The following is a 12,287-nucleotide window of genomic DNA, read 5'->3' as shown; positions in this document are numbered from 1 at the left end:
AGTGTTACCAAAGCTATGCCTTAAAAAAAGGACTGTGAAAAATGGGGACAGACCTGTAGAATCTGAGTGTAGATTTATCTATGAAAAACAGTATCTCATGAGTGCACTCTGCAAACACATCTTCAACTGGGTGACTGCACATTCAATCTAATATTTTGCACATTTAATTAGACAGTTGACAGAGTTGACAATTTAACCATATTATCATCTGCCACGTATGTTCATTGTTCTTTCACAATTTTAATTTTTTTGTATGAATCACACATAGAAGTCAAATTTTTAAACAGTTAAGCTTTAATCTGATCTTTAATTAAAGGATATTTACAATATATAACCTGGTTTCTTCATACTTCTCAATGAATAGAATAAGACAAACCCTATTATCTAACTACTGTACCAAGGTAACAAACTGCAAAAGAAAAAAACAGGCAGTCTTATTTAAAAGCAAGTTATTAAAACCAGCTTGTCATTTGCAAATGTGAAAAAATAGCAAACATACTGGAATCAGTAATTCAGAGATTTTTGCCTTGGAAGAATCCATTTCAAGTTTTGTTTGGTTTTGTTTTTTTCAAAATGAATTAAGTTCTTGTTTCTAGTAGAAACTGCTTCCCTACTCATATCCCCAGAAAATGAGGGCCGAGTAACTTCAATATCAGGCCCAGATCAGTACTAATAACCATTAGAAGACACGCTTGGAATATATTTGTATTCTGGGTTTGGGTTTTTTGAGGTTTTTTTTTGTTGGTGGTGGTTTTTTTTTTGTAGAGTCCTATTTAATTTGTCTTTTTAATCTGAGTTCTTACAGGTAACTTCTGGGCTATGTAAGGCACTGAATGTTCAGGTAAGCCACATTGTTTGTACAAGTGAACGCCTTTTGACCTTGCAAATCTCATAATCACTGATTGATGCTGAAGTCTAAAGAATACCATTAGGAGGAAGCATTGGCAGCTTTTGAAGACAGACAGCATTCCTTTTAAGGCTGGCTTACATGCAAAAAAGAGAGTTCCAAAAGCTTTGCAAGGTAGAGAAGTGATGTATTACGATATATAGGTGAGGAGATTTATTTACAAAATAAGCAGATGAATGTTTCTCTACACAAGGTGAGATTTTCAAAGGGATACTCAGTGCATGCAAGGACAAGTGGGTACCCATGCACTTTTGAAAATCTCAGCAAAATACTTCTTTTTTTTCCAGCAACATATCATAGGCCAGGTTCATAGCTCATGCAAACAGCCAAAATTTCCAGATGTCAGTTTCTACCACGTGGGGATCCATCCCAACTATGGTGGATGAATAATGTGGTGACAGAAAACACTAAAAAATAAGCATGAACACTGACAAAGCAACCCCTTTCATTACAAAATGCAAAGACTTAAGAAATCTTTGGTAAGTTGGGCCACTAACCAGAGCCAGCTCAGCATGGAAGAGGGCTGCATCAGCTGGCCCCTCCTCCTCAAGTGATTGGGCAGTGTAGAAAAAGCAATCTTCCTTAGCAGAGACATAGCCCTCCTCTGGTGAAAGCTGCAGAAAGAACGAAGCTCTGAGTTGGATGACTGGCCAGGACACAAGGCTTGCAGAGTGCATTACGTGTGGGGCTTTAGAGAGGCAAATGAATTCCAAATGCAGCAAAGAGTTCATTCAATCACAGTCACAGTGTTGGGTAGGTAAAGAGACAATTATTTTTTTTCAAATTTACCTGAATTTATTCAGCTTCACATCTCATTTTACATCCCCAAATAATAAAAAAGGCCTATCCAGCTATACCACAGAATCCACAGCTAAGTCTAAACTCATTTTCAATTTCTGTTCTTATTAGACATATACTAAAACTGCCATCAGAGCTGCCACCAGGGAAAGAGCCTAACAGCAGAGGCCTTTACAACCTTGCTAGCTGCAGAGTAATCTTGTTAGCAGGCAGGAAGACTGCATCCACTCTCTGTGTTTTAAGACTGTATCTGCCAGGTGGTACAGCCTCAAGAGGACAAAACATAATTCTCACTATAAACCAGTAGCTTTTTCCAACATAATTTGATGCTAGGTGCATTCATTCAGTACTGCAAAGAAGCCAGTAATTATTCACAATGTTCAATTAATTGGCAAGCAGAATACGCGAAATATTAAAGTGCAAATGCTAAATGTTTACAAAATGCTGGAAACAGAAACAAAGCCCCCACGCACTTTCTCTTTTAGAGTGACATCTTAAGTATAAAAATGTTGATTTGCACGACACTTTAGTGTGTAACACAGTCTCCACTACAAAAAACGAATTTAATAAAACAAGCTAAAAAAGTTTCCTCTTACTATGAAAAGGAAAGTTTCTCGTAACTTAAACATCAGCCATTCTCTCCCACCCTCTCCACAAAGACCCACTAAGAATGAAAATTTGGTATCTGCATCCACAAGGATTACAAGATTACCGTTTCACGAAAAGCAAAAATGAACGCTAAAGACTGCACTTGGGCTTACCTATATAGTGAAAGGTACCTTCTTTGTATCTATAAAGTGATGCCATTTGAATTTAATTGAATGATTTGAATTTAACACGGCAGGGACACTAGCATCCTTACTGACAAGCTCTCTCAGTAACCCTCGGTCTCCTTCAACCTCATTCTTCTAATTGTTACAGACTACCTTCTAAAATCTAGCCTGAAATTATTTATGGCTATACTAAAATAACCAGCTTGAGGTATATGAACTGAAGACTACTCACCATTCTTTAAATGTAAAATGTGCAATCTAAATACAAACACTGCACATGTACTATACCTTGCAAAGCAAAGGAATAGGCAAATTCCAGGCAAATCACAAAAAATTGCCTTTATGTCACCATCTCACACATTCAGACAGTCTTGTAAAGTGTACAAAATTATGCCTGGCAACTTGCAGCCCTGAAAGACTGTGCTGGCTGCAAGACACTTCACTGTTTTCTCAGCTGCAAGACAGGTGTGCTAGGTCCTGCAATCACTACACCAGTCATATGCTACACAGGCCACTCCTACATGCAAGGAGATACAGGAATCTGTCAAAGACAGTTTCTGGTTGTTTTGAGTCATCCAGCTGTACTCCAAAGCACACAAAGTGTATGCAAAAGTCAGGATCATCATGTACCACTTTAAATGACATGTAAAGTACCCATCAAATTCCCAGATCCTTACAGGCAGTGGTTTGGCAACTCCTATTTTAACTGTTCCTGCTGGGGCTCCTTTCAGTGCTTGTACCGCTTCTTCTAGGCTGCCATTTTCCAAGTTGATATCGTTGACAAACATAAGCCGATCTCCGGGAAGAAGTTTGCCATCTTGTTCAGCCACACCCCCAGGAACTAATGAGCGAATCACAATTACGGTGTTTGCTGGATCAACAGGATCCTAATTAAATAAAAGGAAGAAGAACATGTCATTTTATTTACTCTTTTCTGTCTTGAGAGGCTAATTTTTATGCAGATTTGGGTTATTAAGAAATTGGAGCTCTGCTCCAGATGAACCCTTGGCAGGAATATACCCTCCTGTCCATACTGCCCATAAGTTTAGACTTCCACCTATTTTTAATTCTTAAATGTGAAAATTATTACTCCTTTCTAGGTGGCGTCCCATCATATATCTCCAGCATAAAATACAGTTAAATTGCAGAGTGCTGTTCATACTGTAATGAGTAATTACACACCAGAAATTCAAATACTTCCTACTGCAATGACAGCATTGCAGACTTCATCCTCCGTTACCCTCAGTGGTTTAGCACTACATCTGGGCAGTGCAGCCTGGGGCAAAGTTAACGTGCACTCCGGTGGAAAAAAGGGCTTATTTTCAATAACGCTCTTATACTTCATGGCACCACATCTTGCTCAGCTGAGAAAGCACTTTTATTTAAGAGGCAAGTCCTTGTGCATGCCTAATTAAACACTTTATGGGAGACAGGAACATACCAATATAGCACTCTAATCAACAAGACACAACAAAGTTGTATTTGCTTTTGAAAAAGAAAACTGCTTTGAAGTCCCCATCCTTCAATGCACTGATTTTTATAAAAATGCTAGCATCAAATACTAAGAACAGGAATGTATGATTCTGTTATAACGATTACCACAGGTGCACACATTTGCATGGTTCTTATAGAATTACATTCACAAGGAACATCATTACGTTAATACTTCCAACACATGGCAATTCACTTGAGTGCATGCACAGAAAAAAACGAGAAACGTAATAATGTACCAGCTTTACTGATAGCAAACGGAGGAGAAAAGCAAACATCTACGAACTCGCACACAACTGTAACAAGTTTCCATGCCAAGATGTACATCTGAAAGGATGCACACCACCAAGGCAGCACCCAAAACCACAGGACTCGAAGACTGATGAAAGCTAGTGTGAGAGAGAGGCACTGAGAGAGGGAGAGAGGGAGGGAAGGACACCAAGAAGACCCTTAACACTTCATGGCAGTTAATGCAGTAAGAAGAATGCCATGGAGCAATAAAACACTTCACAAGTGGCAATACAACTAGCATTGCCGGAGATAGTGCTTAAGCCTGAACACTGAATCTTCCTCTCTAATTATCAACAAGTATTTACACTGCTGCTGTAGATGACACTGCATGACACATTTTTTGAAAAAAAATCACCTCTCTAGTATATGTGATAGCCTTCCCTGGGGTAAGAAATTACATAGACTTTCCTACAGACCTGCCATTGTACATGAGGAATGTGTTAGTATGAACATGAGGAACGTATTAGTATGAACACGACTGTCCCTTAACTTCAGTCACTATTCATTGAAAATTAATTGAAAATTTGATGGAAACAGCAAAACACAAAGATAAATCTCACCGAAAACTTGTTCACAGTCTTAGATGAAAGAAATTTCAGGGACAAAATGACATGTTTTAACTACATCTCAAAAGAGAGAACATAGGTCAAATTGCAAATACGACAACATCAAAAAAAAGTAAGTTTCAGAAATCTGACTACAGCTGTAGGATACAATCAAATTCACATTTGCAAAATACATAAACCAATTCAAGGTACTTCCCACAACCCTTCAGTATTACCATCCATAAACAAAATTCAGTAACTAACCACATAGGCAACCACCACTTGTGTCAACACTTCAGAAGAGGCTGAATCAAAAATGTGCTTTACTTTGTGCCGACATGGACTCCAAATACTCAGGCTCAGCTATGGTGTCTCACTGCACAGCATTAGTACACATTAAAGGGTAATCACTGTTTCATAAAACAGATGCTTGACTATGCCTTTATCCTTCACATTATTAAACTACACTGCTCTTCACCTTTATCAGTGTGCAAACGCAAAATTCTACTGAGGCATAGATTAATTCTAAGCAGTGCCCTGTGGGCATAATTTCCACCTGGAAGTGACCCCCAGATGTAAATGCATAGACTCTTAGGGACAAGATGCAGCAGAGACCTGGGTAGAGACCGGGTCCTGCAGCACCACCAAACAGCTGGGGAAAAGCCTACGTTGACTGCAAGGAGAAATTACTTGACTGTGAACAGATTAAAAATTACCCACTGTGACAACCAGGAACAGAAGAAACATTTGTTCTGGGATCCTGACCAAGTGCAGGCAGGAGACAGGCACTGAGCTGTTCACTGGGACACACCAAGAATCATAGCTTGAGATATCCAGGAATTTTGAAGTCAAACACAAAATGAATGGGGGCGTTTAGGCACATCCTGGACAAACAGCAGTTAAGGAAGGGATTTCAGAACTGCAGTTCTGGATTTTAGTAAATCCTGCTTTAAGCACCTAAGTCCTTTATTGGATCTTGCTCTAAGCACCTCACTGCAGGTGCAAAATACATGGCTAAATGCCTGAATAATCTGACTACATCATTCATTGCCCCTGGGGCACTAGCAGATGAGCTTTCTGAAGACCCTAGTACATTATGGATTATCTATTTTTCTGGACCAGTACTACCATTATCATCAGAACCTGCAGTCTTAATACAGTAAGAGGAATAAGTAATGTAGCTAGTGGGATGCCTACCACTAGTGACATCCATTTAGCTTTACTGTATTGGTTGGTTTCCATTAACATTTAGCCTTAAAATACATACTTAGACCATATTGAGAGATCCAAACAATACAAAGTATTTCGTCCTCTACTCAAAAAAAGGAGTGTTGAAGTTACCTGGTAGTCCAATATGCTAAATCCAAGTCCCATACTCCCTTTCTCCAGCTCAATGTGCTGTACTTCTGTTTCCCACATGGCCAAGGACGAGCTTTGCACCTCTTCCATACTCTGACCCTCGTCAGCTATTGCCAAAGGTGTTCCCTCTGTGTCTGAGGAGCCAGTAAGTCCAAGTTCTACGTGAGCCTGAGAAGAACAGTGAATGTTCACCAATAAAATGTAAATGTTTGTGAATCTGCAGAGATAAAACTCTGTTCAGCAAGAACAAGATAAAAACTAAGTGATGTTTCTTTAAACACAGAGAAAGTGCAAGCACTCAGCAGAGTTAACAAAGCAAGCTGATAAAGCTAGCACAGAATTCACATATCCTTGTAACAAAATAGCTATGTTACAAGTATACAAAAGTACGCACTGGAAAAAATATTTACCAAATGGAATTTCTGTCAAACTAAAAACTTCAGAAAACTTCATTAGTACACGTATTCAAATATACAAGAAATATCTGTTATTAAACAGTATGTCTAAAAATATGCCTTGATCTAAACATAGTAGCACTGACTATGGGAGTCAGAACATTTAAAAAAAGAAAACAGAGACACAGACACACACATACATAGGCATATATATTTTTCTCTTCCTTTGGTTTCATAGAAAAGCTTAGCAACAATAAGCTGAATTTGGTGCCTTGCCCAGAACTCAGAATTAACCGTGTCTCTTTTCATACAAATGCTATTGCTTTGTATACTACACGGCAGAACATTCCAACATGTTTAGTACATCAGGCTGCCCAAAGCTTTGCACTTATGAGTGATAGAAGTGTGTCTGCCAGTGAATGCACACACAGTTCTGCACAACATAAACCCAGAAAGCAAAGCTGAAACCCAGATTAAGTATATTCATATTCTAAAGAACACACAGTTCAGTTTGCCATACCCCCACAGCCCACCTGCAGAACAGAAGCACTTGGGTAGATAGACCTGCATCCCAGAATATTTCTGCTCATGACCTACCAGGATTGACATCTTCTGGTTGGCCTAAAGTACGGTTGATGAACATAATTTGGCTTTTTCTATTTATCTGGTTCCAAGTCCTAAAATATTAAAATGTATTTTCTAACCTTGTACAAGAACTTTGCATGTTTTTTCTCAAGGAAATGGTCATTTTCTCAGTAATTTTTTTTAAGACAAAATACCTTTTCTGTGAGCTGAACCTCAGATAGACTTAGACTCTCCAGCACTTCTGGGTGAGCAATGGGGGGAGCTACTGGACGACAGCACACCATTGTCACCTTAATAGGCAGTTCTTTCAAGATATTGACCACATCCTTGTGGTTTTCTCCAAGCAAAGAGATCTCATTCACCTCAATAAATAAAGAATACACAGTGTTGAGAAGTACAATGAACAAAAATGGGTAAAAATAAAAAGCCCAACCCACTAATCACCCGATTTAAAAAAAAAAAAACAACAAACACCACGCTAATGGACATCGTCAACCCTTAATTTCTACTCAATTTGGTGCTTAGAATCAGCACCAAGATAAGTTTTGAACTGAATGGGTAATCTCATAAATTGCATGACGCCACCCTACAAACACCACATACTCTGTCACTTCATGTTTCTTGCATTCATGTGAACCAAATTCCCATTTTAATTCTAAGAAAATGATTTAGAAAAGTAAACAGGTGTTTAGTCCCTTCATTGTGTAGAGATATTCCTATTAAATCTTAATGCTTTTGCTAAGTATTCTTTTTTGGGGACCTTGAACCATATCTGAAAAGATCAGCTATCAGCTGAGAAATGCATGTACACATATGCATTCACATGAATATGCATAAGCACATACGCAGTGACTGCTCAAGCACTTCTGGTTACAGCTGGTATGCAGTTAGATATGCTACATTCCCATAGCCATAACCTGTGAGAAGCAAGTCACTGCTCAAAAATCTTACTGAATGTAGACTAAGATAAAGTAGTATTTTTTTCTTACTTCCAGCAGCTCATCTCCACTGAACAGCTTGCCACTTCGTCCAACTGGCCCCTCCGGTAAGATAGATCTGATGAAATGATGTCCCACTGTAGCTTCAAGGCTTATCCCTAACCCACTGCTTTCGCTAAATTTGTTAACTACAGCCACCTAGAATAAGATTAAGAAATGGTTACTTTTGACGTATTTACAGCTGTACCTGTTACTTTCTGTTTCAATTTACATACAATGAGGGGAATATTCCAGAAGTGAAAAACCAGAAATAGTCATGTGTAATGCAGACTTTTAGACTGCAAAAGCATCCGAAGTTACTAACTTAGGTTTTTCAACACTGAGGGAAATAACAGCTGCAGCAGCTTAATAGAAAGAACCCAACTTTAACTTCCCAGCAAGATGAAAAGCGTTGAGAAGGAAAAATACCATATAAAAACTAAAACCTGAAGGCTATATTTGGTGCAAGTTGTACGATCATAAAATAGATGACTATTCTAGAAAGGAAACTACTGTTACAGATTCACAGAGTGTTACCCAGGAACCACAACAGACCAAAACACCCTGCCTGGTGTAACACAATTGTGTTGCCCCATGCATGTGGATAGAAAGAAAGCATCACAGACCTACTCTTTTACCTGCCTTTACGAGGTGCTTCAGACTCTTATGCAAGAACAAGAAAAGCTCCTTAAGCACAGAAACTGAAACACAGCTCAATCCAATATCGTCTATGACAGATGGGAAAGAGGCTCTGCAATGCATTTGTGCAAAAATGCGACAAATGCTTGGATCAGGGGACAATCAGGTAAAAACTGAAACTTTGATCACATAGCACTTCAGCATAAACAAGGGGGAACTGTATATGACAACAATATATCTAATAATACATACTTTTGCAGAGACTACAGCTCTGGCATATAATTTTGAAATAAAGTCCTAAGTTCAGATACTCGTTTTCAACTGTATCTACAGTAAATGTCCTATGCATTATTTAGATCATTACATCAAACAATTCATTCAGTATGCAGAATGGGTAGGATGTTTCAAGCACTAGCTTAAAATTCTGGCTTATGAAGGGAGCTTTGAAGTTCACCTTAAATATTACGTCTTCCTTTAATACACATTTATCCTCTTGAAGCTAGGAAATCTGTGGAACAGTACTCATAGGCACAGTAGCCTAAGAAGCCTGTGATTATTTTGCTAAAACCAATACAAAAAAATATATATCTATATTCAACATTTATAATCAAAATAAAATAATCTCAACAGATTAGGAAGCATATGTATAATTTTTATAAACAAAGGAACAAATTCAGTACAAATGTATTTGTATCCGTATGCTAGCAACATAATAGGTGGAGAGATCAAAGGGCATTTAGTAACAGTAATCAAAGTTTACCTACCACTATTTCATAATTTGAACCCATAATCCTCTGCCACTTTGCCTTCGTAGCTGCTTCTTCTGTAGTAGTTAGCTGGAAATCTAAAAGTTATGTCTCAGATTACTGTGACAAAAAGTACAACATCCTATCTCTTCCTATAACTGATAAAGTATATGGAACATGCAAGACTACACAATCATTCCCGTGATGCCAGAACTCTCCTAAATATGACTAAACAATTGACATGTTTTGTCTCACCAGGCTTGGGTTTAGCAGAGGAAAAACTTGGGAAATAGTATTAGATCCCACACCCGCAAAACTAACTATATTTTGAAAGACATGAAGTTCAGTCAAAAAGTCTGGTGTGAATGGCTAGGAAGAAAGGACATATATCTAAACTAGCTTCAGTGTTGACTGAATTTAACGCAACTTTACAAGATAATGGGCACAAAGAAGATGAAAAAGTTACGTGCAGTTACATTTGTTACAAAAGTTGCATTTGTTAAACCAGACTGTATGTGGGTGGATCAGATTGATTCAGGGGAATGGCCAAAATACTGACATATGTGATAGTGCATACTCATCCTTTAGGACAGACCCTGCATTTTACAGAGAAAGTCCATGGAAAGTTCTCAAACAAAATCTGGAGGTTTTGTACTTTCAAAACTATGAGCACAACTGTAAAAGATTTTTTGAAACTGTAGGCCCTAGAGGGCAGTGAGAGAACTCAAGTCCTAGCTTTTTTTTTTTTTTTTTTTTTTTTAAGATTCACATACACACATACAATGAGAAATAATTCTAATCACTAAAGAGCAGAAATGAAATTGGAAGGAAAGGAGGGGAGAAAAGTACTGATGCCCTGAAAATACAATGGCAGGCTAGGCAGCAAACTGCACCAACTCTTAACTTGATTGAAAGTTTATCTGCAGGTTGAAAAAACAGAGAAATGCTTTCCTCCTGCTTATTTTCCCCTCATTCACACTGTTTAGATTCCAGGGCAGGAAGCAATAAAAAGCAGTATTTAGATAAAACAGTCAGCAAACACAGCAGATTTAACAGGACCCTACATATTCAAGGTCCACAGTCTGTGCTGTGCCTACAGTAAGTATCAAAATAAATACTTCATATCTGAACGCTCATCATAGGCAAAGACTAGAATCTTCATTACAAGATTAAGTTTCCAACTCCCACTGACTTTTAGTAAGAATTTAAAGTCACTAACAGCCTCAGACAGTGTTTTAAATCTAGCCATTGCTCAGAAACATTACTAAAAATAAAGCCAGGTATTGTGTGGCATTCACATAAGACAGTATTTTCCCCAAAGCAGAGACCTTGCAGTATCTGAAGGAAAGGTGTTAAAAAGAAATTCTTCAGCTATCTAGGGTAACAGAAAGCATGAGTTATGAAAAGATACGTATTACAGAACTCATATGGGTGATGCTTTTCAGTTCCCTTATAGCTCTGGAAGCAGGAAAGTGTTAGAAAACACATTAAGTGCTGTCTCAGTCTGGAAAACGTAGGACTTCTGAAATGCAGCAGAATGCACTAATAGCTCAAGAGGGAAAGGAAAATCCCCTTTAGAAAGTAAGAATTTCCACAACCAGTATGGAAAACGTCAGAGCATATCAGTGCACCAGAACTGACTGAATTTCAAACGTTATCAGAGAACACAGATTGAAATGAATGCAAGCTCAGGAATTTGTGAAAAGTAAGTTTATCAGAAGAGGTAGAAGTCCTGGAACTGCAGGTGGGCAGCTGCAGGCAGCTGGAAAGGTAAGGCATGTTGGGGAATGAGGAGGGGAAGAAGTTTAATACACAACTAAACTAAAAAGAGTAGAAATACAAAACTAGACTAAAAAGAGGGCTGAGAATGTAGCAAAAGCATACTGCTTCACGTGACAACTTTGACACGTAATTGTTTTCAGAAACATACAGTAGTCAATGATCCTACAGCACTCGAGTACATGCTCACATGTATGATTACTTTCACTTTCTAGCTGTACCTCAGCTACACAGCACACAGGAGATGGAAAGGCACACAAACACTTTGTCTTTGTGTAAGCACACCCAAGTGCATTTTCACACAATAAAATATTAAACGTTGCAAACCTGTTTCCTGTTGTTTCACGTCCTCCCCAATATTTACCACACTGGCACTGCATGACAGTGATGGGGATCCCTGTTCTATTTCACTGTTATCTGGAAAAAGAAGCAGCAGCCTTTTCAGCAGTTTTATACGTTGTAATATTCATCAAGTTCACAGGCATGCCTCAGGGCACTGACTCTATCTTCCACTGGACTTCAGAGGATCCATATTCAGCAAATGGAATCTGGCATGAGAGGCCCAGAAGAAATGCCATGTTTTAAAGACATTTTGTCTTCTGTTAATGTTTTGCCTTCTCCAGTGAATTTTTCAATGAAATGAGAAAAAAAAAAAGCACAACTGTCAGTAGCTGTACCTCTATGACTGAAAGAAAAGTTACTGGAAAACACAGAACATTCTTTAGCACCCTTGTATTGCCTTTTTTTTTCCTTGCTCATCTTTCCTTTGTACAATTCAGGAAGCTGGCACCGAAAAACAAAAATGCTACAGACTCGGAGACGTGCATACCTGACAGACTTTTCACTTGTAGAAAGCCTCTCCTACCACAGAGTTCTGTTAGGTATGTTGCTGGCTGTCAGCTGTCTTGAACACCTCTAGGCTGGAGAAACAGCACTTTCTGAGCATTTCCTCTGTAAGTTTTGCTGAAGGTGAGAATGAGACGATGCCATACAGATAACATA

At 38.5% G+C, this 12,287-nt stretch overlaps 1 protein-coding gene across 21 annotated transcripts in view; it reads right to left on the bottom strand.

The window, feature by feature from the left end:
* MPDZ (multiple PDZ domain crumbs cell polarity complex component) overlaps positions 1-12,287 on the bottom strand; it is a 101,224-nt gene that overhangs the window by 55,555 nt on the left and 33,382 nt on the right. For 17 of the 21 annotated variants that reach the window (XM_087741888.1, XM_087741890.1, XM_087741894.1 and 14 more), the window contains 7 exons: positions 11,613-11,702; positions 9,525-9,604; positions 8,134-8,280; positions 7,339-7,506; positions 6,147-6,332; positions 3,156-3,365; positions 1,405-1,521 (listed from right to left, as the gene is read on the bottom strand). In XM_087741888.1, coding sequence (XP_087598014.1) covers positions 1,405-1,521; positions 3,156-3,365; positions 6,147-6,332; positions 7,339-7,506; positions 8,134-8,280; positions 9,525-9,604; positions 11,613-11,702 — 998 coding nt within the window. The remainder of the gene's footprint in view (positions 1-1,404; positions 1,522-3,155; positions 3,366-6,146; positions 6,333-7,338; positions 7,507-8,133; positions 8,281-9,524; positions 9,605-11,612; positions 11,703-12,287) is intronic. The other 4 variants (XM_087741896.1, XM_087741900.1, XM_087741898.1 and 1 more) reach the window with 1 other exon arrangement.

This window comes from Nipponia nippon, unplaced genomic scaffold (assembly GCF_047370975.1).
Source record: "Nipponia nippon isolate SJK-2023a ecotype South Korea unplaced genomic scaffold, ASM4737097v1 scaffold_8, whole genome shotgun sequence".
NCBI classification, from domain to species: domain Eukaryota; kingdom Metazoa; phylum Chordata; class Aves; order Pelecaniformes; family Threskiornithidae; genus Nipponia; species Nipponia nippon.
Note: the sequence above shows the minus strand (reverse complement) of the source record. Positions and strands in the feature narration are given on the sequence as shown.